Below are 26656 nucleotides of genomic sequence, written 5' to 3'. Positions count from 1 at the left end.
TTTTCTTTCCCAGACACAGCGCAATTAATATTGTCATGCTACTTTCTGAGGCTGATGTAATCTCCAGAAACATCTCCTGAGCTTTCAGAAGATGAGATCACTATAATTTTGACTATTCTAAGTGGAATAAGTTTCAGCACAATAACTTTCTGGAGTCTTGAATGGCTCAAGCGGCAGGTGCAGAGCTGGAGAAAAACATGTTGGACAGAAGTCAAGGGGTGTGCTTGGAAGTTGGAAGTTTGGCCTGAACTTTGCTCACAAGCACCAAAGAAGGAGCTGGATCCAACCATGGACTCTCCTTCCTTGGAGGTTTTGAAGCAGAGTTTGGATGGCCATCTGTTGGGATTCTTCAGCTGAGATTCCTGCATTGCAGGGGGCTGGACTAGAGGACCTTGGGGTCCCTTTCCAAGTCTCCCATTCTATGATTCATTGGAGGTTTTTAAGAAGAGGTGGAAGAGTCAGGGATGGACAGCAGCCAGATGAAGGAGTCCCAGCCTTGTATCCCAGGCATCCTAAGCCCTTTTAAAATGTGGGGGTTTGGGGGGGCATTATTGGCTTGTTGTTTTTATTTTGATTATATATGTTGTGGTTTTATATTTTGAACCACCTTGAGACCTCCAGGGGTAGGGCGATACAGTGGTGCCTCGCAAGTCGAAATTAATTCGTTCCACGATTTTTTTCGTCTAGCGAATTTTTCGTCTTGCGAAGCACGAAATCCCATAGGAATGCATTGAAATTCAATTAATGCGTTCCTATGGTCAAAAAAAGTCCAAACAAAGCCAAATTTGGTACAACAAGAGTTTATTAAGTGCTCTTTAAAGTCACACATACTGTAAAGAGCATTTCAAGAATTGAAGGAACAATAAATTTAGTTTCTAAAATGACAGAAAAACATTTAAAATCAACAAAGTGTACAGTACACAGAAATTCAAACCCAGAATTTTTTTTTAAAAAAACAGCAGAGTGGCCCAATGGTCTCAGAAAATCATAAAAATGCAGGAAAAAACCACACAAGCTTCCAGATTCTTGCAAACCCCTCCCCAACTGTTCCCCCAGCCACCCACCACACAGAAATTCAAATCCAGATTTTTTTTTTTAAAAAAATAGCAGAGTGGCCCAATGGTCACAGAAAATCATAAAAATGGGAAAAAACACACAAGCTTCCAGATTCTTGCTAACCTCTCCCCAACACCAAGTCCTTGAATTCCAAACACCCCAACCCAAAATCCAAAACCCCCCCCAAAAAAGTTTTAAAAGTTTAACTTCCCAAATGGCTGCAAAATAAGTTTTGGAAAAGCTTCAAAAATCACCAAAGTCTTCAAAAACCTCAAAAAAGGCTACCACACCGCGTGCTATGAGTTGCTCCTCGAAGTCAAGTCGCAACTGCACCTCTTCAAGCAATGCACCCTGGGTATTAACGGTTTTAAGAAAAAGGAAACAAACTTGCAAGACGTTTTCGTCTTGCGAAGCAAGCCCATAGGGAAATTGGTCTTGCGAAGCACCTCAAAAAACGCAAAACCCTTTCGTCTAGCGAGTTTTTCGTCTTGCGAGGCATTCGTCTTGCGGGGCACCACTGTATTTAGATTCAGTACATCAATAAATAAAGGAACAAATAGGAATAAATAAAAATCAATCAATGGAGAATGCTGAGAAATGCCATCCTCAGGACTGTCAACGGGATACATGGTGGTGGGATCTTGTTTCTTGGAGGCTGCTAGAGACAGAGACTGGTGGAGCCTGCGATGGGGAGGGATTTCTCAAGCCCACCCTCTGGCCGCTTTGGGTGGGTCTGGGCTGCTTGATTCCTGCCGCTCTCTTCTGGTTCTCCCCCTGAAGGGAAGTAGCGCCTTGGTGGCTTCGAAGCAACTTTAAGTGAATTTCCACCCCATCTTTGAAAGGCTTCTCCAACAGAGGGAAGCTCTCTGGGGTTGGTGGAGGGAAGAAAGGTTGCTCTGAGCCTTAGGCTCTCCCTTCCCCTTTGACATGTTCTGCGGAAGGAGAGCTTCTGTTGCACATGGAACCAACTTGCTCCCCGTCTTTGAGCAGAAACTTCTCTAATCATAAACAAATTGTGTGCACAGAAGCCAGGCTAGCATTCTAGCAGCTTTGTTATTCTTTATCAAGTATTTATTAATATGTATGTATCTATTTATTTAATCTATTTCCTAAAATCTATGCACCATTTAATTAGGGAAATAACTGTTGCTAATCTCCCTTTGCTGAGCAAGGTTTTGGAGCATGTGGCCGCACACCAGATGGTGGTGGTGGTTCCAGTCCTAGACAGTGTTCTTGGGGAATGCTTTTCAGCGCTGGGGACCTTGAATGTGGGGTTCCGCAGGGCTCAATCCTATGTTCCACATTGTTGAACATCTACATGAAATCACTGGGTGGGGTTATCTGGAGGTTTCAAGTATGTTGTCAGAATTATGCTGATGACACTCAGCTCTATTTCTCCTTCACATCTGCAGGGGAGGCAGTGGAAGTGCTGGACCAGTGTCTTGCCTCGGCAATGGACTGGATGAGAGCCAACCAACTGAAGCTCAATCCAGATAAGACTGGGGCACTGTTAGTGGGTGGTTCCCTAGACCAGATGGGTGGGAGGTCGCCTGCTCTTGATGGGGTTACGCTTCCTCTGAAGGAGCAGGCTCATAGCTTTGGGGTACCCCTGGATCCTTTGCTGTCGGTCAAGGCTCGGGACTCCTCAGTGGTGGGGAGTGACTTCCATCAGCTTTGGTTGGTGGCCCAGCTACGCCCCTATCTGGACAGGGATAGCCTAACTACTGTTGTCCATGCTCTGGTAATCCCAAGGTTAGATTACTGCAATGCGTTATACGTAGGGCTGCCTCTGAAGACAGTTCGGAAACTTCAGCTAGTGCACAATACACTGATCCTGGTCCGACTGCACTGGCTACCAATTCATTTCTGGGCCCCATTCAAAGTGCTGGCTTTGACCTAGAAAGCCTTAAATGGCTCAGGATCGCAATACCTCAAGGACCGCCTCTTTCCATATGATCCTACCCGGACCCTGAGATCATCTTCTGAGGCCCTTCTTCGGGTGCCTCCTCCTCAAGAGGTCAGGAGGATGGCAACACAAGAACGGGGCCTTCTCTGCAGTGGCTCCCCGTCTGTGGAATGCTCTCCCCAGGGAAGTTCACCTAGCGCCTTCATTATACGCCTTTGGACATCAGGCAAAAACGTTCCTTTTGGGTTGATTTGATTGACATCCTTTGCCCTTTTAAAATGTGCTTCTTTTTGGGGTGTTATTGGGTTGTTGTTTTTATTTTGATTATATATCTTCTGGTTTTGTATATTAATTTTGTTCTGTGACCCGCCCTGAGACCTCCACGTATAGGGCAGTATATAGATTCAACAAACAAACAAACAAACAAACAGACAAACAAACAAGTCAGCTTTCTCAGGACCTTTATTTATTAAATTTATATAGCACCTTTCATTGGAACGCTGCAGGTTGAATTGCTATAAGACTGAGAGTCTAGTAAGCTTTCCACTTGTATGGAGTGATGAAAGTTTAAGTAGGATGTAATCCTGGCTAATTAATATAAATGCTTTATCAGTGACTCATAAAGCATTTACTGTATTTTTTGCCCTATAGGGCGCACCGGCTCATAGGGCGCACTTTTTTGGGGCGGGAGCCCCAAAGAGCCCCAAAGAGCAAAGAAGCCATGACAGCAAGCGGGACCTTCTCCTCTGAGTCCATGAAAGCTGAGCAGCTGCAGGGGGACTCACTCTGTCTCCTCCTCCTAGTCTTACAATTTAGCCCGTTAACATTCCACAAAATGATTTTAAGATCCATGCAGATTCAATGGTTAGCTTCTTTATTTCAAACAAACAAAAAAAATTTATATAATGCTTTGCATCTTCCCTTTATGCGTTCCCTCCCACTTATTTTTCCCCACCCCTTTTTATTTTCTGCCTTTCCTTTCAAATTCTTCCCTTAATACCTCCCCCCTTCCCTTATATCCTTCCTTTATAGGCTTATCACCTAAGACAACAATTCAACAATATAATACAGAATTATACATAAAAAGGAAATAGAACAATGCAGGACCATTAGCAAGCTCTGGAGGGAGGAAACTCAGTTTCCTTCTTATTGTAATTTCTTTGAGCCCCAGAAGGTCTCGCTGTCTCTTTTCTCAGTTCTTTCTTTAGCTGTCCCTTCTTGCTCGCTTGCTTTCCTCCTTTCCTTCCTCCTCCTTTGGGCGTGGGCAGCGTGAGCTAGCAGTTTTTCTACGCCATATTGCCCTTTCTTTTCAAGCCACCTTCCAGGATCGTTCCCCTCTCAGTCCTGTCTTCTCTTTCTCCTCCACCACCGCAGACGCTGTCGTTCTCTCGCACTTCTCCTTTGCCATCCACCCTTCGCCCGCTGTCTTCTCGCCCCGCTTGCCTCCGCGCTCTGATCTTTTATTCCTCCTCTCCAGTTTGGACCACAAGGATTAAGACCTGTGCAAGGACAACAAAAAGGAAATGTCCCTTAGGGACTCGGGCGCCTCCAGCTGCTACTTCCCCTGCCACCACTGGCGGAGGAAGGTGGGGTCCGGGGGGGGGGGGTATTGCCCCGAGTGTCATCCCAGGGGGGTGGCAAAATCTCCCCGGGCAGATCGGTGCGAGCCTCCCAACTCCTCCTCATCTTGGTTCAGGGTGGACACAGCTGCGATGCTGCCGCATCCAGCGCCTGAGCCGCGCGCAGAGTGGCCTCCTTTCCCCCTGCACCCCACTGCTGCCTCTTGTATTGGGTTGCTCTGGTGGCACTGGTGGTGCTGGCGGCAGCGCTCTTCTGAAGATCTTGCGAATCCGGGAGATGATGGAACCCAAGCAAGTGGGGGTCTTCGGGGGCCTCTCTTCCTCGCAGTCCTGTGAGAAAAGTAAACAATTCACCTCCAGATTCTGGGAAAATGCCGCAATCATTAATCAATCAATCAAACAAACAAACAATTGATTGATTAAATCCATACGCCGTCCTTCATCTGAAGCTGTCAGGGCGGCTTACAGCATAAAAATACAAAATAAAAACACAACATATGTATTAAAAACAAAAACGAACTCGTAAGCCAACCTCCCAATCCACAAGCATGTTGAAAAGGCCATGCGTTGTCCAATTAGCCCAAGGCTGGTTCTAGAGCAGAACTTTCCACGTTGGTGACACACTTTGGAGACATGCCTCATTTCGCAAGACAGGGATTCAGTTCAACTAGCCCTTTTCCAGCCCTGGGAGGAGCACACAGTTTGGAAAGCTCTGTTCTAGAGAAACGTCTTTGCTTGGCACCCAAAGATACATAATGAAGGTGCCAGATGAGCCTCCCTGGGAAGAGCATTCCACAAGTGGGGAGCCACCACAGAAAAGGCCCCTTCTTGTGTTGCTGCCCTCCAGACCGTTTGTGAAGGAGAAGGGCCTGTGTGGTGGCAGGCTGTCATAATCCCTCCTTTTCTTTTTTGGGGCAAGGCGTTATATGAAAGGGTTGTAGTCAGGAGGGAACACTCCTCTCCCAAGTTCTCATGTGGTCAGCCTTGGAGAGATCTGAACGAGACACAAAACCAAGAACAAGAGGGTGGGGGGAAGGTATAGGAGGCAGGAAAACCCCAGAGAGAACCGGCTTTGCAAAGTGCCAACATGGTTTTATTATCGCCAAACCCACTTTGCAATTAATAACTTCATTTGGCAGGAGGCACCTGGAAACGCATTCAAAAGAGATATCTTACAAAACAAACACCAAACCAAAAGCAACCCAGGAGAATTATCTCCACCCCCATCGTTCTGAGATCCAGCGCTGAGGGCCTTCTGGCGGTTCCCCACTGCGATAAGTGAAGTTACAGGGAACCAGCCAGAGGGCCTTCTCGGTAGTGGCACCCGCCCAGTGGAAGGCCCTCCCACCAGATGTCAAAGAAATAAACAACTATCTGACTTTTAGAAGACATGTGAAGGCAGCCCTGTTCAGGGAAGCTTTTCATATGTCATGAATGAATGTATGTTTCGTCTGACCTCGATTACGCTTTCCTCCAGGTGTTCTCCAGGTGGGGGGCACGGCAAATAAAGGGCCTCCTTGTCCTCCCCGTCCTCCTCTGGGGGGCTCTCTGGTACTTCCTGTGGCTCTTCCTCCTTGATAGCCACTTCAGAGGCTGCCTGCCAGCAGAGACAGGACCCCAGAGGTGGTGGCATTGGTGGTGGGGAGAGGGGAGAAAGAGAGCAGCCCAGAATGAGACAGGAACCCACATTGAGTCGCTAGCCAGGGAAGCCCTACAGCCCTGGCACCATGGGGGGCTGGTCCATCAGGACAAGTGGGGCAGCAAGCAGACCCTTAGCAGCCCCCTGCCTGCTGCCTGCCTGCCCCCTTGCTCACAACCAGTCCAGAAGGTGGCCTGACCGGCCGGCCGGCTTCCTCCTCCTCCTCCTCCTCCTCCTCCTCCTCCTCCTCCCCAGCCTCAGGGTTCTCCAGCTCAGTAGGGCTTCCCTCCTGCTCTGTCTGCTACATACCTCATTGAGGGAGTCCCAAAGGGAATCCAGGGAGGACAGGGAGGAAACACTGGAAAATGGTGACATATTTGGAACCTGCAAGGAAAAGATGCAAAAAACGAGCAATTAAAAAACGCAACCAAACGTTAAAACTCAAGGCACCCATAACTGAAACAACAGTTCCATCCTGCGGTTGATATGCTTCCCTCGCCTTCTGCCAATCACCACTTAGGCCACGGCCACCTACCCAGTTGGGACTGAGGAGATCCAGCCGTCTTGCGGGCTCCTCCTCGCCTTTTCCTTCATCGTCCTTTTCATGGAAAATGTCATCCTCGCTGGCTGACTGCTGGCAGAGACAAGACCCCAGAGGTGGGGGGGGGGGATTAAGGAGAAAGAGAGCAGCCCAAAATGAGACAGACAGGAACCCAGAAGGCAGACTCTCCTGCCCACATTGAGTCGCTAGCCAGGGAAGCCCTACAGCCCTGACGCCATGGGGGCTGGTCCATCAGGACGAGTGGGGCAGCAAGCACAGCACATTCACTCTCAAGGCACCCATAACTGAAACAACAGTCTCATCCTACGATTGATATGCCCCCCTCCCCTTCTGCCAATCACCACTTAGGCCACGGCCACCTACCCAGTCAGGGCTGAGGAGATCCAGCCGTCTTGCGGTCTCCTCCTCGCCTTTTCCTTCGTCCTCCTTGTCATTGAGAATGTCCTCCTCGGTGGCTGACTGCTAGCAGAGACAGGACCCCAGAGTTGACGGTGGGGAGAGAGGAGAAAGAGAGCAGCCCAAAATGAGAGAGGAACCCAGAAGGGAAACTCTCTTGCCTACATTGAGTCGCTAGCCAGGGAAGCCCTACAGCCCTGGCGCCATGGGGGGCTGGTCCATCAGGAGGAGTGGGGCAGCAAGCATGGTCTGCCCTTAGCAGCCCCCTGCCTGTTTGCCCCCTTGCTCTCAACCATCCAGAAGGTGGCCTGACCGGTCAGCCAGCCAGCATCCCCCTCTTCCTCCTCTTCCTCCTCCTCCTCCTCCTCCCCAGCCTCAGGGTTCTCCAGCTCAGCAGGGCTTCCCTCCTGCTCTGTCTGCTACGTACCTCATTGAGGGAGTCCCAAAGGGAATCCAGGGAGGACAGGGAGGAAACACTCGAAAATGGTGACAAACTTGGAACCTGCAAGGAAAAGATGCAAAAAACGAGCAATTAAAAAACGCACCCAAACATTAAAACTCAAGGCACCCATAACTGAAACAACAGTCTCATCCTACGATTGATATGCCCCCCTCCCCTTCTGCCAATCACCACTTAGGCCACGGCCACCTACCCAGTCAGGGCTGAGGAGATCCAGCCGTCTTGCGGTCTCCTCCTTGCCTTTTCCTTCATCATCCTTTTCATGGAAAATGTCACACTCGATGGCTGACTGCTGGCAGAGACAAGACCCCAGAGGTGGTGGTGGGGAGAGGGGAGAAAGAGAGCAGCCCAAAATGAGACAGGCAGGAACCCAGAAGGCAGACTCTCCTGCCCATGTTGAGTCGCTAGCCAGGGAAGCCCTACAGCCCTGGTGCCATGGGGGGCTGGTCCATCAGGACGAGTGGGGCAGCAAGCACAGCACATTCACTCTCAAGGCACCCATAATTCAAACAACAGAACAGCGGCCTAGCCAGCTGCTCGGGTGCCCGGTTCAACGCGGGGGTCCTGTGGGCTTTCTGGAGCCTATCCTCTGCCGCCTCCCCCCCAGCTGTAGGGCGGCTGAGGGAGAGGCAGGGGGCAGACACAAGCCCCACGCTGCCGTTTCAGGCAGCACCCAGCCTGCAGGGGCCCAAGCCACCAAGTCACCCCCAGGAGAGATGCGTGGATCAGGCACTCTGCAGCCCCCCCCCCCGGTAAGTGCCAGCCCCCGCGGTGCGGCGCCCAGTGCCAGCCGCGTTTTTTGACTCAACTAAAAGGTTTGGTGAGCCCAATTTTTATTTTAAACACGGCTTTATGTCCTTTTGCCACCCCCCTCAGTGATGACACCTGGGGCGGACCCCAACCCCCCACCCCCACCCTCCTTTCTCTGCAACTGCAACAGAAGAAAAGGACTCAAAACTCCCTTAGCAGTTTCCTGCTGGTCCCCTCACCATTTCCCCAGACATCAGTCTTCAGACTTTGCCTTTTCGGTGCCTAATAACAGTTTTTTCTGATTCACTTGCAGAGAAACCACCAAAAGGCTGTTGGCCTCAACTGCAAAGTGAGGCTGGGATTCTGAGCCGATGTCACAGCCAGGTTCCGATCAGTCCATTTCCTCCAAGGGGGGGGGACACCTGTTTCCCCTGAGGGTGACCGCTGAACACACCACCCAAGGGAAAAAGAAGGAGAAAAGCAGAGAAATCTTTTAATTCTGTAGCAAGAAAGAATGAGTGCCAGGAGTTCTCTTTTCCCTGCACTCCTCCATTGCAACACCTTTTCTTCTTCATCATCTTCATTATTAAACTAGATTTAATGAACACTCATATTAGAGTGCTCTGTAAATTGATAGGATAGTTTTTGTCGTAGTACATTACCGTATTGGCCTGAATATAAGCCTCACTTTCCTCCCAAATTCTGACCGTGAAAGGTTAAAGTGCGGCTTAAATTCACGACCTTACGAAAGCTGGCTTTTACAATATCGCGGCCGGAACAGACTTGCGGTAAAATGGAACAGGAGAGAGTGCCTGCGGAATTTGAAGGGAGCGGCTTATATTTGGTTATATTATATTATATTATAATATATTAGGTATCATTGCAGTCAAGGTGATGAGATAATAATAATAATAATAATAATAATAATAATAATAATAATAATAATAATAATAATATTGCTTTCCCTGGCCACTCTGGGCAGCTCCCAACAGAATATTAAAAGCGCTATTAAAATCACAGCCTCAACATGCATTTAAAGCATTTTTGGAGCTCTAAATTGCAGGTCAAACAACTGGCGGGTGGCCAGCGCCATTTTGGCCTCTGTTGTCCAGGGCGCAGGAGCCGCGGGACGTCGGGAAAAGGGGGAAGCCGTTCTCGGTGCCTCCAAGGGAAGGAGGAAAAGGACGAGGTCTCTTCGCGACTTCCTGGGTTATGGGGGCTTATTAGTATAAAAATTGATGATTATTAGTTTATTAGCAGGCCAGGAGGAAGGTTGCGCAGGGCAGCCTGGGAAGGGCGAGGGAAAGGCTGTGAGGAAAAGCCTTCTCTCTTTCTCCATCGCTCTGCCCCTCCATCAAGTTTAAATGGAAGAATAAGAGAAAAATAAAATGATAAGAAACAGGATCCTTGTTTGTGAGAAGAAGGGGCAGCAAAGCATGCTGGGAAGAAGGACGTGAGGGAAATGAAATGAAACCTAATAGAGGTTAATTTATCCATAAAGCTAATAAGCGAAGCCGAACATAAGACTCCTTGAGATTGAATTATTTGCTTATACACTGGAAAAACGAGTAAATTTCAAATTTATTCATGCTGGGATTCGACCATTGGCCCAACGGAGCTGGCAGTGCATGCTGGGAAGTCTGCCCCCCCCCCCAGTGTGAACCGTGCCGGTGGAGGCTGGCGGGAGTCGCAGGGCCTTTTGAAGGTGGCCCCTTCCCCTCCGAGGGCCACATGACCCTCCTCGTCCGCCAGGGACACCAGCGCCTGCAGCCCGTCCAGCTGGCCAGAGTCAACCAAGGGCCAGAGAGGCTGGCAGGGGCAGGGCCCCCAGGAGGGAGAGGGGCCCCTGGGGGGATTTGCACTCTGCACGCCCTCAGAGGCCGGAGAGGCTGGCAGGGGCAGGGCCCCCAGGTGAGCCCAGGAGAGAGGGGGCCCCTGGGGGGATTTGCACTCTGCACGCCCTCAGAGGCCGGAGGGGCTGGCAGGGGCAGGGCCCCCAGGTGGGCCCAGGAGAGAGAGGGGCCCCTGGGGGGATTTGCACTCTGCATATCCTCAGAGGCCGGAGAGGCTGGCAGGGGCAGGGCCCCCAGGAGGGAGAGGGGCCCCTGGGGGATTTGCACTCTGCACGCCCTCAGAGGCCGGAGGGGCTGGCAGGGGGAGGGCCCCCAGGTGGGCCCAGGAGAGAGAGGGGCCCCTGGGGGGATCTGCACTCTGCACGCCCTCAGAGGCTTCGTAGTCTAAGCTCAGGGGGCTCTCTGAGCCGGCATCTCTCGGGGGGGTGAGGGGTTTCTTCCCATTTGTCAACATCCTTCTTAAATTGTGGTGCCCGGAATTGGACACAGTATTCCAGGTGGGGTCTGACCAAGGCAGAATAGAGCTCAGTCTTGTAAGCCACTGGTATTAGTAGCAATAAAAGTAATAATAATCACAACAAGAATAGACTTCGTTAACAAATATTTATGCTGCTTAACTGTGTGTGCATTGCAATCACTTATTCAATGTTGTGCGTAGTAATTTTAAGTGCATTCTTAATATTACGATCAATGTGCAATACTTTTAAAATGCATAATTTCTTTAAATATAAACACAGGAATAAATGAAGCTCTAAATTCATCAGATGATGACCTGTGCCACAAACTGGGAACCAGGCAGAGGGGCTTCTCGGTGGTGGCGCCTGCCCTGTGGAACGCCCTCCCCACCTCCTTTCACAATGACTCGCCCAGATTGGCGTAGGCGGCCTGCCACTCCCGTGAGCGCCGGAGTTCCCTCTCCCCTCTAAGCCTATCCCTAACCCTATCCCTATTCCTAACCCTGGCCAGTGCAATAAAATTCATTGGATCCCAGTCAAGGCTTGGCTAAGGTAAATTGTTGCTCTTTGGAAGAGGGAGCAGAGCTTACACAATACAGAAATTAAACCAACAGACTACGGAAGATGTCTCAAATGAATTTCTCAGTTTATTGATATACAAAGCTTAGGAGAACGAAATGACATGAAGTGTACTTATGAATGATACAGCATACATGTAGAAAATGGAGAAAATTCAATAAATAGAAATGACATAACTAGAAACTATTGTTGAATATCAGAATTGATATGGTTAATAGGTAGTTAGGACAAAGGAATCACACTCAAAGACCTAACTCCTCTCTCCCTCCAGCCTATCTTGTTGGGAGATAAATATAACTTCTCAAAGCAAAAAATGATTAAATGATAAAACTTTACAAACTAAGGGCAGTAGATCAGGACTCATTGTAGTCATTGGCAAAGCAAGGTAGCAAAACATTTCCTCCCATCTTCCTGTTCAATGAAGCAGAAGTAGATGTCTTTCTGGAACTCTCTAGCTTTCTCCATAATCCAGCGCATGTTTGCAATTTGGTCTCTGGTTCCTCTGCCCCTTCGAAATCCAGCTTGCACTTCTGGGAGTTCTCGATCCACATACTGCTGTCTTACTGTCTTATACACAGGGGCATGTTCTACATGGTAAAATACAGTAATATGTAATGTAATGTAATGTAATGTAATGTAATATAAAAGGGACCCCTGACCCTTAGGTCCAGTCATAGCCGACTCTGGGGTTGCGGCGCTCATCTTGCTTTACTGGCCGAGGGAGCCGGCGTACAGCTTCTGGGTCATGTGGCCAGCATGCTCATTCTGGCAAACCAGAGCAGTACACGGAAATGCCGTTTACCTTCCCGCCGGAGTGGTACCTATTTATCTACTTGCACTTTGACTTGCTTTCGAACTGCTAGGTTGGTAGGAGCTGGGACCAAACAACAGGAGCTCACCCCGTCGCGGGGATTCAAACTGCCGATCTTCTGATCGGCAAGCCCTAGGTTCTGTGGTTTGACCCACAGCACCACCCGTGTCCCAATGTAATAATAATATAATATAATATAATATAATATAATATAATATAATATAATATAATATAATATAATATAATATAATATAATATAATATAATATAATATAATATAATATAATATAATATAATATAATATAATATAATATAATATATAATATAATATAATATAATATAATATAATATAATATAATATAATATAATATAATATAATATACCTCGCCCCAGCTCTCCCCGCTTTCCACTGCTGCCTTTTGTGACCCATTGCTTTCCCCAGCTCTACTCTCCCCACCTCCTTTCACAATGACTTGTCCAGATTGGCGCCGGACTTCCCTCTCCACTCTCTTCCCTCTTGCCCGCCCCTAACCCTGGCCAGTGCAATAAAATTCATTGGATCCCAGTCAAGGCTTGGCTAAGGTCAGCTGCTATTCTTTGGAACAGGGAGCAGAGCTTACACAATACAGAAATTAAACCAACAGACTACGGAAGATGTCTTTAATGAATTTCTCAGTTTATTGATATACAAAGCATAGGAGAACGAAATGGTGTGAAGTGAGCTTATGAATGATAGCGCATAAATGCGGGGAATGGAGCATAGAAATTTGAACTGGCATAACCAAACAGTATTGGGGAATATTAGAATTGATATGGTTAATAGGCAGTCATGACAAAGCAAACAGACTCAGAAACCTAACTCTTCTCTCCCTCCAGCCTATCTTGTTGTGAGATAAATATAAGTTCCCCAAACACAAAATTATTAAAAGATCATAGTTTACAAACTAAGGGCAGTAGACCAGGACTCACTGTAGTCCTTGGCAAAGCAAGGTAGCAAAACATTTCCTCCCATCTTACTGTTCATGTGAACAGGACTTCCTAAAACCCAGGCTAAGAATGAACACATTCTCTTTCAGAGATGGAGAATAAACAGCATGGATGAGTAGCTGTGTTTCCTTTAGGCACTTCTGGACATCATGAACATGGACTATTTTAAGAATCAGATGCCCCTTAATTCCTTGTTGTCAGGTGCTCCTTTGTGTTCAGATCAGGCCTCAGCACAATAATGTAGCACTTGGGAAGGAAGATGCAGCCCAGAAGCCCAGCGCTGGAGGCCAACATAGAGAAGATCTGCACGGCCACCATGTACTTGCCCTTGGTGCTCAGGTAGGTGGGCACAAAAGACACCCAAACACTGCAGAAGACCAGCATGCTGAAGGTGATCAGCTTGGCTTCGTTGAAGGAGCCGGGCAGCTTCCTGGCTAGGAAAGCCACCGTGAAGCAGGTGGCAGCCAAGAAGCCCAGGTAGCTGAGGGCAACGTAGAACATGGCCACAGACCCTTCGTTGCATTGCAGGATGATCTCTTCCACCTGGGCGTGCATGTCGGACTCTGGGAATGGGGGAGAAGAGCCCAGCCAGATGGTGCAGATGAGAACTTGCCCCCCAGAAGAGGAGATGACAATGGAGTTGGCCAGACTCTTGCCCAGCCATCTCCTCACCCTGTTCCCGGGCTTTGTGGCCAGGAAGGCCAGCACCACCGTGATGGTCTTTGCCAAGACAGAAGAAACAGCAACTGAGAAGATGATGCTGAAGGCCGTTTGTCGGAGAAGGCAGGTCTCTTTCCTTGGGCGCCCGATGAAGAGGAAAGAGGACAGAAAGGAAAGCAGGAGGGAGACGAGGAGGATGTAGGAGAGGTCCCGGTTGTTGGCTTTGACTATGGGAGTTTCCTTGTATTTAATGAAGATTGCCATCACAATGCCTGCTGTTAAGGACAAGAAGAGGGCAATGGAAGCTAAAACCATTCCCAAATATTCTCCATAAGTCAGGAAGGTGGTAATCTTGGGGACACATTGATCTCTGTCCTTGTTTGAATGGTGATCTTCTGGGCATTTGGTGCAATGTTCTGCATCTGGGGAAGAGAAAAAGAGTGGCTGCAGCATCACTTACATCCCTAATGATCTGTGCTCTATTACGTTTTGAAGAAATCCTAGAGATTTCTTCCTTGTGATCATTCCTTTCAACTCTCTTCCAGGATGTAATGAAGGTGATTAATCCTAAAGGAGTTGAGGAAGGAGCCACATTCCACAATGTCTGCAGAATTCTCACAAAAAGTGTGTGAGACTGAATTTCTGCCCTGTGTTTACTCTCTCCAGGAATTCCTTCCCCCTTGGAGTCACCCACCTTCCTGGGCGGAGAAGGTCCCTTCCGCACACCGAGCACAAGCGTAGCAGCAAATGGGTTTTCCTTCTAGAACCACCTTGGCATATCCAGGTCGACATCTTTCTGTACACCTGGAACGAGGCACGGCCTAACCAGAAAGACAAGAAGGTGCAAGAAAGAGGAACAGTTAGGAATATTTGTGGGTATGTAATTCAGTCATAGGGATGCGGGTGGCGCTGTGGGTTAAACCACAGAGCCTAGGACTCTCCAATCAGAAGGTCGGCGGTTCAAATCCCCGTGACGGGCTGAGCTGCCATTGCTCAGTCCCTGCTCCTGCCTACCTAGCAGTTCGAAAGCAAGTCAAAGTGCAAGTAGATACATAGGTACCATTCCAGCTGGAAGGTAAACGGCATTTCCGTGCGCTGTTCTGGTTCGCCAGAAGCGGCTTAGTCCTGCTGCCCACATGACCCAGAAGCTGTACGCAGGTTCCCTCAGCCAATAAAGCGAGATGAGCACCGCAACCCCAGAGTAGGCCACGACTGGACCTAATGGTCAGGGGTCCCGTTACCTTTACCTTAATTCACACATAGAGTGAATTCAAATGGATCTCTGGAATGCAGCCTTTGACCCCTCATCAGGGTCCTTTCAACCCCCCACTGGCCATTGTGGTGACCATAATATCTTGTTCTTCATAATTCGTTCAGGACAACTGAGGTTTGCGCCACAGAACTCTCTTTCCTCTTCTCCATTTACCTGCTTCCCTGCTTAATAAATCTTCAAAGAAAATGGCAATGGAGTCTGAAATGTGATTTCCCCAAAGTTTAGGATAATCTCTCAATCACAAATTAAGACAAATTTAATATGACTTTTCCAAGTATTGGTTTCCCTCACTCTGTTCTTGAGGCATGCAAGGTTTCCTCTTATCGCTGATGAATTTCTTAAGTTATTTCTAGTACATATGCCATTCCTTAACATTAACCTTATATTTACATTAGGGTTTGTTTTTTTTAACTTCTCATCCTTCAACAACAGTTGTGCACTTCTCAATTCCTGCAGATACAATAGTTTAACATTTGCAACATCTAGAAGTGAACTGACTACACAAATCCACAATAAATCAGTAATTATCATTTCTAAAATAAATTCCTTTCCATCCTTCTGCATGTATGAAAGCCCAATAGTTCACTTTTACTAGGGGCTTTCCCTTTTCTTCTTATCTACGTAGTATTTCTGTTGAAGATTCTGGTGTCTTCTCTGAGGACCTCTGGGCTCTCTCCTTTCTCTGAGCACCCCAAATTCCCCTCCTATCTCAGCTGCTGTGGAAAGAAGGAGTGGTGGTTGCAGCTGTTATTGATGGTCAAGACACCATTGGTCAACCTTATATGGTCATTTTTCAGTGGTGGTTTAAGGAAAAACATAAGAAGAATCTCCTAGCCTTCTCCCTCTATGATTCCCCCTACCTTGTTGAATTCCTTGGGCCACTCAATGGCTTCTGGGTTAATGGTGAACTTTATGCCAGCAGATGTCTCTCTCCTTATATTCCCAATTTTCCCAAGTTCACCAGATGTATTGGGAGACATCACCCAGTTCACAATATCGAATTCCGCTGGCAGCTTCCAGTTCTCATCCAAGCCCAGCCTGCCCCTGGAAGTATTCAGACACCGGATTTCTCTTAAGAAAGGGTGAAGCTGGATTGACAAGGGAAAGCACCAGCATTAAGAAACCTTGAAGCCAAGATGGATATCTCAGTCCTACTCACTTCAGCCTCTTATGATTTGGGGCCTGCGTGTATCTCATGTAGACTGGAATGCCTATTCAGCTATTTGTATTACTACAGACCCTGCAAGTGCCCCAATTTTCCAGGGATGTCCCTGAATTAGAGACAGTTTTTCATGTGATCCCAGAATTTCCCACTTTTCCTTAGAATGTCCCTATTTTCATTGGATAAATGTTGGCAGATGTGGAGTTATCCAACCTACAAGGTGTCCAAGCCTATATTGGGAATTCTTAATTTTTTTTAATTTGAATATGAATTTGTTTATGTTGGGAGCTGCCCAGAGTGTTGAGGCAACCCAAAAAGATGTGTGGGGTATAAACAGTGCTATATTTCTAGAAAAGAAGGTGCCGGAACTCACCATGAACACCTCCCTCTGAGAATGGCAATGGCACCCACCTGAGAGGGGCCAAAACTGAGTTCCAACGAGTTGCTCCCTCAAAAAAAGCCCTGGCTCTAAAAAGTAAAATTATTGTTATGGAATGGGATGGTTCTATTTTCATCAGAGAAATGTTGGGTGGTATGTTACTATTACTAATACTAATAGTAACTATGATACTTTACAGATCTATCCCCAGTCAAGATCAGCATCTGTGTGGACTGCAGGTTGCAAAAAGGGGAAGGAAATACCTGCCACGGCTGTAGCCTTTGGGGTCCCCATTGCTCTCCTTCCTCCACCATCAGCCTCCTCTGGGATCTCGATGAAAGCGAAGCATGCAAGGCCTGAGCCACAGCCTGAACATTGATGTAAGTGCCATAGCTGTCATAAGACAGGACTCTCTCATGATCCCCTTGGAGCAATGGCTGCAGTTTCTCCTCCTCTCTGCATCTTATCCTGCCTTTCACGGCCAAGAGATGCTTTGAATATGAACACTGAAATGCTTGATTGAAATAATCCCCAAGATTGGTCTGCAATTTATATTTGTCACCTTTGCTGCTCCTTATTCCAGTCTGAATTGCAAAGAACAGAGAACCATGGAGGTGCTGGAATATATTTGGAGGGAAGTAAAAGCCAATTCTGATTTCTAGCGAAGCTGTTGTGATCCAAACTTTCGCCCCTATTTCCTTCACATATAGTTTGTGTATTACCATGAGTGGTACGATATCCAGTGCATTGATTATATAGGAAACAAATACCCCAACTTGTCTCCATAGGGAAAAAGGTTCCCCAGGCATGATAAATTGATTTAGATCTTTTTCTGGTACTCTTTTTGATAAAGCAATGCAGATCCCTTTGCTGAGCATCAGAGGTATCACAGCGCTCTCAAATCTTTCTCCACTGTCATTGTCTGGAGTGAAGAGGCCAATCCACGTCCATCCAAAATGCAGGAGCAATTCAACAATCCCCTGGTACTGACTTTCCTCTTTGGGAGTCATCCGGTAGACAAAAGGGAACCAGGTTTTACCTTCGAGAACCTGGGCAGTGAAGCTATAACTGATCTAGGAAGGAAAGCAAAAGATCAGCAATTTATTTTACTTTCAGCATAACAGATATTTAATTATCTGAAATGACTGATATCTAAATCTCTGCTGGCTGAGGCTGATGGGAGTTTTAGTCTGAAACATCTGGAGGTGACAAGTTGGTGAAGGCTCAGTTTTGAAAAAGGAATGTAGGATCCATAGCTCAGGATTTTCCCATTTTTAAAAATATCCCCACTTGACCTCTCCAGAAAGAAAGTAGAATTTTACGCAGTTGAAATTCTCTTTCCCTCCATGCTCTCCCACTACTTACCTGTGGGGTTTTGTAGATGCCTGACAAGGCTGAAATCACTCTTGAGATGACAGTATTGCCTCTTTCAAGAACAGCCAGCAGGTGATTCTGTTCTCCACAGTGATAATTGGGAATATTGCATCCACTGCCTGCAAGCAGCTCTAGCATGGCGTCCGAAGTCATCCTTGCATCGAAATAGTTCTCATAGATGTTGTAGCCCAGGGTGATGTTGGGTAAGAGCCTGAGATCCTGGTTGATCTCTTGGATGGTGAGCAGAAAAGACAACATGTGCCAGTAGAACCTAGTTGCCTCCCTGCAATAAATGAAGCCTTTAAAAAGAGTGAAACTGCTATTCATATGATTGGGAGGGAGGGAATATTATATGAGTCACAAATATTAGTATATATTTATCCTTTTACATTAATATCAAACCTTTTCCTGTCTAGCATAGAACAAAATTTTGGAGACCTCTGCTCCATGACCGGAGCTTTGATGCAAACAGCACACAGAGCTGTTCAGCAGTGGAACAGACTCCCTCCGAAGGTGACCATGTGTCATGGATGCTTCAGATGAGATTCATCTGGGTTCCTTCCATCTCTACAACTCTATGATTCTTTTCTACTGTGATTCTACGAGTAAAAAATAAAGACGCCCTTCAAAATGTGTGATATACTGGGAAGTTGCTGCAAAGCCTTGATTTTCCTGCATTGGTCTTTGACTTCTTCCAAGGGGCTAGACTATAGGTAGATAAGAGACAATTTGATTGAAGGAGGAGAAGCACCAAATACCTCAGTCCCCTTTTAGTTACAAATGAGGCCTGATGGCTTTCAGGTTTGAGTGTGTGGTAAAATTATAATTTTGCCCATGTTTGGATCAGTGACTTCACCAGTGAGGACACCCCCTGGTTATTTTATATAACCATTTTATTTGAAGCATATCGTTCCTGCTTTCACCCATAAAAATACACCCATTTTCAAGAGTTTCTTAAAACGCTTCTATTTTTTTTTTTAAAAAAAGCAGTAACAGAAAGGAAAAAGTGCTGAGATTGGAGGAGGAAACCTTTAATGTAGCCCATGGTGGGCTGTAGGTCTCCTGTGGTATTGTGTCAAGAGAACTGTGCTAAGGCTGTTCACAAATGATCCAAATAGAATAAACATAAAATAATTTTGGCATCTTGGAAATTGCTTGAGTTTCATGCCTCCCTCTGGGATAGGAAACAGGTACCTAGGATTCCAAGTGAAGAAATATCAAACATCTCACTACTTAGAAATGAGACCAGTTGTGTATGTGAAAAAAGGAATAATTTGTTTTCACATTATAGAGACCTGACTCCGTGAACAAGGAAGTATGCTGATTCATTTTTTTTTTTCATCATTTCAATTAAAGCACATCTTTCCTGCTCTTCAGCCACCAAAGGTCACCTAGAGGATCTTAAAATTCCATTTGTAAAACTGTAACATTCCTTAACGACAGTTTCTAAATTGTCGAAATGGAATAATATTGAATGAAACCTTTGAGCCTTGGAAATTGCCTGAGTTTCATGGCATCCTGCAGGTGGGGAAATTCAGTGCATCCTTTTGACCCCTGACCAGATTCATTGGCATCCTTGCATTCTACTAAAAGCAACACAGAATCAAAGGTAGGAAAGTGTTTTCCTAAGGAAGACCCAGAGCACATGGAAATAGGAGATGGTTGTGTAGAATCTTTTACTAGGACCCCCCCCCCCAGCTCCCATCACCCCCAACCAGCAAGCCCAATGGTTAAGGGCAGGGTAGAACAGCAACATCAGCCCTTGGCTCCCCAGCCCTGAGAAAGGGGCTATTTCCTTGATAAATAGGAACCACTAGAAGGACTGGAGGACCATGAAACTGTGAAGTACATACACTTTAGTGCTGGTGAAGGGTGTCTGAGAAAAGTTGTATGGAGTTTCTTCATATAAACGTTTTGGAGAGATGATCCCACTGATGAGAAAGTGTCCAGGCCGGTAGTAATTGCGAGCATCCGTTTGATCCCTGACCAGATTCAAGGGGCATTTCGCCTTGTGGTTCCCGCAGACTCCAAAGGGCATCATGAGCAGCAAAAGCTACAACAGAAGAAGCAGGGATCTCATTCTGGCTCTGCCTCCTCCTCCTCTTACCTGCCAAGGAGGCAAAGCAGAAGAACCCAAAGACTCTTGCAAGGCCAGACTGGGTGGGCTTTCCCAATCTGGGTGGTTTTCAACTCTACCTTTGGAGCTAGGAAGCGCAAGGCAGGCACACCCCTCTTTCGCCAGCTCTGCATCTTGACTCAGTCTGTCTCCAACACAGGAAATTTTCTCTGCACCAACTTTTTCTTTCCCTGACACAGCGCAGTTAATATTGTCATGCTACTTTCTGAGGCTGATGTAATCTCCAGAAACATCTCCTGAGCTTTTAGAAGATGAGATGACTATAATTTTGATTATTCCAAGTGGAATAAGTTTCAGCACAATAACTCTCTGGAGTCTTGAATGGCTCAAGTAGCAGGTGCAGAGCTGGAGAAAAACATGTTGGACAGAAGTCAAGGGGTGTGTTTGGGAGAGTAGGAAGTTTGGCCTGAACTTTACTCACAAAGACCAAAGAAGGAGCTGGATCTGACCATGGCAGGTATTTCCTTCCCCTTTTTGAAAACTGCAATCCACGCAGATGCTGATTTCGACTGTGGAGAGACCTGTAAAATATCATTGTTAGTCTTAGTAATAGTAGCCTACTCCCCAACATTTCTCCAATGAAAATAGGAACATCCCTTTCCATAATAATCATTTTACTATTTATACCGCGGGCTTTTTTTCCTGGGGGAACTCTGTCCAATGCAGGAATCTCAACTAAAGCATCCATTAGAGATGGCCATCCAACCTCTGCTTAAAAACCTCCAAGGAAGGAGAGTCCATGGTGGGATCCCGCTGCAGGACTATTACAACATGATTTAAGAAAGCTCTATGTACTTTAACCTTCTCATACCACCAACATGCATGCCAACCATATCTATTGTCATGACCTTCTAAAACATCAGGGTTTTTAAAAAATAACATCCCTTCCCTTAGCCAGCATAAACAGGTTGCCTCATAATATAGTCTTAAATCTGGTAGGGAGAATCTGCTTTTGTCTTTAGAATCTATCAGCAAATTATATTTTATTCTTGGCTTCTTCCCCTGCCAGATAAATTTTGTAATATCTTTCTGCCATTCTTTGAAGTGTCCTGGATTGCTGATCAAGGGTATTGTTTGAAATAGCATTCTTGCCAATACATTCATTTTAGTTAATGATACCCTTCCCAATTGCACTAAATTCATTCTTCCACACACTTCTAAGTTTTTCTTTATTTCTCTCCTAGCTCTTCTATAGTTATCCTTAAAAATATTTATATTCTTAGCTGTTTTTACTTTTATTTAGTTTAAAGCCTGCTACTTCTCCAAACTTTAGAATCTGTTCCAAGACCCTGCTAGCCACAGGGTCTTCTACAGTTACCACAAGGTTATACCAGATGGGCGGTGTATAAATGCCTTAAGGTTATATGCTTTGTAATCTACTGTTTTTCCTTTTATTTCTTCATCTGATCTTATACTTCTGGCCAGGGTCTCTAAAACTAAAATCAACAATAATGGTGACAGGGGACATCCCTGTCTTGTCCCTTTCATTATTTTGCATTTTTCTGTTATTACATTATTTACTATCAGAATAAATTGCGTTAATTCCTCTGTGGAATTAATGTGGTTTGCCAATATGTCTGCAAACAGTTTATAGCCATTATTTAATAGAGAGATGGGCCTAAATTTTTTGACTGATAATAGATACGTATTTTGTTTCAGAATCCCTATAATGTAAGCATCTTTCCAAGCATCTGGCACTTTCCCTATATTTAATATTTCGTTCATTACATCTTTTAGTGGTTGTGCCAGATAATCTTGTAGTTTCTTTAGTACTTTGCTGATAGCCCATCTGGCCCTGGAGTTTTTCCCATTTTGAATAATTGCCTGTTGTAGCTCCATCATGGTGCTAGATGCATTTAATGAATTGAGTTTCTCTTTTACAAATTTTGGGAGGTAGAATTAAATATTCTTCAATATTATTTTTGTTCTCTTTACTGACTTGATACAGTTCTTAATAATACCTTACATATTGCTTTCTTATATCTTTTGGGTTATTTTTCCTTCTATATTTAGTTTTTTTATTAAGTTCATGGCCTGCTTCTTCTTTAGCTGCCATGCCAGCAGTTTGCCTGGCTGGTTGGCAAATTCAAAAAAATTCTGCCATAACATTTTAATCTTCCATTCAGTTTCTTGATTTAACAGCATCAAATATTTTCATTTTCAATCAGCTCTTCCAGCAGGTCTGGGATTTTTTTGTTCTCTCATCTTCTTTTAGAAAGCATTTTCTTGAATGAAAAAGCCCACATTACTGCCTTACTTGAGCCCCAGACAACCTTCAGATCCATTCCTTGATTTAAGTTGAACTCAAAATAATCTTTCAAAGCTTTTTCAGCTTTAAGTAAAATTGTTTGGTTAGCAAGAAGTCCATCGTTTCATCTCCACCTGAATGATGTGTTTTTTCATCTTTTAATTCAAGTAGTAATTGGTTATGATCCGAAAGTGTCCTTGGTCATATCTCTACTTTTTGTTGTTGTTCTTAATGATAATTCATTGGATATCCATAATGAGTCACTTCGTCCAACAGATGGCTTTGGTTCTGAAAAAAAGGTGAATTCTCTATCTGCCACCCTCCAGATCTTTCATAGAGGTGCCACTCAAAAAAGGGCCTCAGGTGAGGATTGCAGGGTCTGTGAAGGCCTTCTCTGCAATGACCCCTGTGTTGTGGGATAAACTTCACTAGAGCTAAAGGGGACTCCTGCGGAAATTGTGCTCTCTCTGCTAGTTTCAGTGTGATTGTTCGCAAGCACATTCATGAACACTGACTTTTAGGACATTTTGAGTATCTATGGCTTTTGTGGATTTTAAGAATGTATTAACTTGTCTTTTGTATTAAACTTAATCTGTAAAGCTCCTTGTTATTTTATATGTACTCTAAATAAATGCTTCAATGTATTACAAAAAAGCCTGAATAGGAATTCTAGTCTACATGAGATACACGCAGGCCCCAAATCACAAGAGGACAAAGTGAGTAGGACATCTTAGCTTCATGGTTTCTTAATGCTGGTGCTTTTCCCTGTCATTCCAGCTTCACCCTTTCTTATGAGAAATCCGGTGTCTGAATACTTCCAGGGGCAGGCTGTGCTTGGATGAGAACTGGGAGCTGCCAACGGACTTCGATATTGGAAACTGGGTGATGTCTCCCAATAAGTCTCGTGTCCTTGTGAAAATTGGGAATATAAGGAGAGGGGCATCTGCTGGCATAAAGTTCACCATTAACCCAGAAGCCATTGAGTGGCCCAAGAAATTCAACAAGGTAGGGGAAATCACAGAGGGAGAAGGCGAGGAGATCCTTATTATGTTTTTCCTTAAACCACCGCTGAAAAATGACCATATCAGGTTGACCAATGGTGTCTTGACCATCAATAACAGCTGCAACCACCACTCCTTCTTTCCACAGCAGCTGAGATAGGAGGGGGATTTGGGGTGCTCAAAGAAAGCATAGAGCCCAGAGGTGCTCAGAGAAGACACCATCTATTTCTGAGCCATACTGAGAATTTAAGAATTCTGGACAGAATCTTTAACTGAATGGACTACGTAGATAAGAAGAAAAGGGAAAACACCTAGTAAAAGTGAACTATTGGGTTTTCATACATGTAGAAGGATGGAAAGTAATTTATTTTAGAAATTTACACCACAAAGAACTCATAACCAGCCTACTTTCAGCACCCAGAAACACCATAACCAGACACTGGAGAGACCTGTCAGGAGTAAGCATGGACCAATGGTACCAAATAAATCAGCGGTAAGAAGAAACCTTGCATGCCTCTTAACGGTTACGATTACGATATCTTTATTGTCATTGTCCCTTGCGGAACAATGAAATTGAAAAACTACATAAAACTATATAAAACTACCACAAAACTACATAAAACTACATAAAAACTCCATAAAACTATTACAAAACTACATAAAACATTCAAAACCCCCTAAAAACTCTAAAACCCCATTTTAAAATACACTATACTACAGAGACCCCTTATGCTGCGTTTAGAGCCAGAATTGCATTAGCATAGAAACTGTTTCCCAGACGGCTAGTCCTGGCCTTTGTAACCCTATACCTTCTTCCAGAAGGGAGAAGCTGAAAGAGATCATTTCCGGGGTGCGTACTGTCATGTGCTATCTCTGCCGCGTACTGTCATGTGCTATCTCTGCCGCTTCCCATCTAAGGTGGGAAGAGTGCACCCAATTATTCTCTCCGCAGTCTTTACAACCCTGGATAGCATTGTTTTTCCCCTGGCTGTGCAGCTCCCAAACCACACGCACAGACCATAAGTTAGTACGCTCTCCACAGTGCAATGGTAAAATGCCATCAACAGTTCCTTTGAGAGATTGTTTTTCCGGAGAATTCTCAGAAAATATAACATCTGCTGTGCTCTCTTCACCAGGTCTTTGCTGTTCTCTCCCCAGGTTAGGTCGTCTCTCAACTCCATTCCCAGAAATCGAAACACCGAAACCTGTTCCACGCACTTCCCCTCAATAATAAGTGGCTGAATATTCAATTTACGTTTCCTAAAGTCCACAATGATCTCTTTTGTTTTCTTTAAGTTAAGGAGTAAGTTGTTTTTCCTGCACCACTCCCCCAACTGCTCAACATCCTTCCTATAGGCCGCCTCCCCCTCTCCAGCAGTAATTAAACCAACCACCGTTGTATCATCTGCAAACTTAATGATCTTATTACTGGGGTATTTGGGGGCACAGTCAGCTGTATAGAGCGTATATAAAAGCGGGCTCAACACGTACCCCTGCGGCGTCCCCGTATTCGTGATGAGATCTGCAGAGACGTGGGAACCCAACCTGACCCTTTGGGAACGGTTTGATAGAAAGTCTAATATCCACCTGCACAAACATGGTGGAAGTCCCAGGTCTAATAATTTGGGCACCAATCTATGTGGAAGAATAGTATTAAATGCAGAACTAAAGGCTACAAATAACAGTCTCGCATAGTTCCCTTGCTTCTCCAAATGAGTCAGGACAGCATGTAAAGCCATTGCCACAGCTGTGGATCTCTTTGCCTTGTACGCAAACTGGTAAGGGTCAAGTCCCACTGGCAGACAAGATAAGATGCGGTCCCTCACCAGTTTTTCGAAACATTTCATTATAATGGGTGTCAGCGCCACAGGGCGAAAATCATTCAGACTGTCTATCTTTGATGTTTTTGGCAGGGGTATAATGGTAGCGGATTTCAGACAGGGTGGAACAGTGGCTTGGGCCAGAGACTGGTTAAAAATCTTCGTAAAGGTTCCTGACAGTTGGTCCGAACAATCTCTTAGCACCCTGCCAGCCACCCCATCTGGGCCCATAGCCTTCCTTGTGTTTACCTCCTTTAATATTTGCCTCACTTCTCCCTCTTCCACCCTGGCAGCATTTCCTGTAGGTAGTGATGCCAATAGCTCTGGCATCCGTGTTGGAGTCACTGTTGGTGTCACCTCAAATCGGGCAAAGAAGGTATTCAGCTCTCCCACCAAGGAAGCCGTACTCTCTACCACTGATGAATTCCTTGATTTATAACCAGTCAGATGTTGGACTCCCTGCCACATTTGTCTAGTATCATGATTTCTCAGACGGTCCTCAATTTTTCCTCTGTACTCCGCTTTTGCTTTCCTGATACCCCTCTTCAAGTTCGCGCTTTCTATGCCATACAATACCCGGTCCTCCCAGTTCTAAAAGCAGAATTTCTGGCCTTCAATAATCTCCTAACCTCTCCTGTCATCCCTCATAACAGAGGGAAGGGAACCAATTCGTATTAAATTGGTCTTCATTTGTGGTTGAGAGATTATTCGAATTCTGAAATTTGGGAAAATCACATTTCAGATTCCATTGCCTGGATCTGACACCTTGTGCACTGATGTTGAGTGGATCACCAGATGAAGAGCGAGCAAGCAACAATTTCAGCATTGGAGGGGGAGAAATGAGACCATGCCAAATAGTTGTATTCCCTGCCTGCCAAACCTTTTAAGAGGAGGCATCTTATGCTCAGTCAGGAAGGAAGAGCGAGAGGCCTCCTCCTCCAACTCAGGTTCCTCCCATTCAGGTCCTCCTCCGCCAACTCAGGTTCCTCCCATTCAGGTCCTCCTCCGCCAACTCAGGTTCCTCCCATTCAGGTCCTCCTCCGCCAACTCAGGTTCCTCCCATTCAGGTCCTCCTCCTCCTACTCAGGTTCCTCCCATTCAGGTCCTCCTCCTCCGACTCAGGTTCCTCCCATTGAGGCCCCCATTTATAGAGCAAAACCAAGATCAGATGGGAAGTGAAAATAATTGACAGAACAGCCACTGATGAAGCATTTATATTCATTAGCTAAGATTGCATCCTACTTAGACTTTCATCTCTCCAGACTAGCAGAAAGTTTACTAAACACTTATTCTTATAGCAGTTCAACCTGTAGCAATCCAATGAAGGCTTCTATATAAATTTAATAATTAAAGGTCCCGAGAAAGCTGACTGGGTTATTTATGTATGGAACCACAGCAGCTAGAACTTTATATGCACAGAAGTGGAGAGAGGGAGGACTGGCTTATGAAACTGGGGGAATATGCTGAAATGGTGAAATTAGCTGCTAAACTAAGAGGACATGAGGATGAATCTTTTCAGGAAGAATGGAGACCATTGATATCTTATTTGTTAAACTATCACCCATACAT

At 45.6% G+C, this 26656-nt stretch overlaps 2 protein-coding genes and 1 pseudogene across 3 annotated transcripts in view; all 3 read right to left on the bottom strand.

Annotated features, from left to right (window-relative positions):
• LOC310697184 (uncharacterized protein) overlaps nt 1–8603 on the bottom strand; it is a gene marked incomplete at its 5' end in the record, with an annotated part of 34295 nt that extends 25692 nt beyond the window's left edge. Inside the window, 5 exons of the mRNA XM_083483506.1 lie at nt 6491–6565; nt 7107–7205; nt 7567–7641; nt 7793–7891; nt 8589–8603. Coding sequence (XP_083339632.1) covers nt 6491–6565; nt 7107–7205; nt 7567–7641; nt 7793–7891; nt 8589–8603 — 363 coding nt within the window. The remainder of the gene's footprint in view (nt 1–6490; nt 6566–7106; nt 7206–7566; nt 7642–7792; nt 7892–8588) is intronic.
• Nucleotides 1–10342, bottom strand: part of LOC310697399 (uncharacterized protein) — a 164697-nt gene extending 154355 nt beyond the window's left edge. Inside the window, exon 1 of the mRNA XM_083484020.1 lies at nt 10081–10342. The gene's annotated coding sequence lies outside the window, so the exon portion shown is untranslated. The remainder of the gene's footprint in view (nt 1–10080) is intronic.
• Nucleotides 10343–12827: 2485 nt separating this feature from the next.
• On the bottom strand, nt 12828–20170 carry LOC310697574 (vomeronasal type-2 receptor 26-like; annotated as a pseudogene). Its single transcript, XR_014530137.1, has 6 exons — nt 19735–20170; nt 17873–18164; nt 16771–17580; nt 15827–16054; nt 14388–14514; nt 12828–14115 (listed from the first exon to the last, which is right to left on the bottom strand). The product of XR_014530137.1 is annotated as a vomeronasal type-2 receptor 26-like (transcript).
• Nucleotides 20171–26656: the final 6486 nt, after the last annotated feature.

Source organism: Podarcis liolepis (assembly GCF_965112155.1).
Source record: "Podarcis liolepis genome assembly, chromosome: 18".
Lineage (NCBI taxonomy): Eukaryota > Metazoa > Chordata > Lepidosauria > Squamata > Lacertidae > Podarcis > Podarcis liolepis.
Note: the sequence above shows the minus strand (reverse complement) of the source record. Positions and strands in the feature narration are given on the sequence as shown.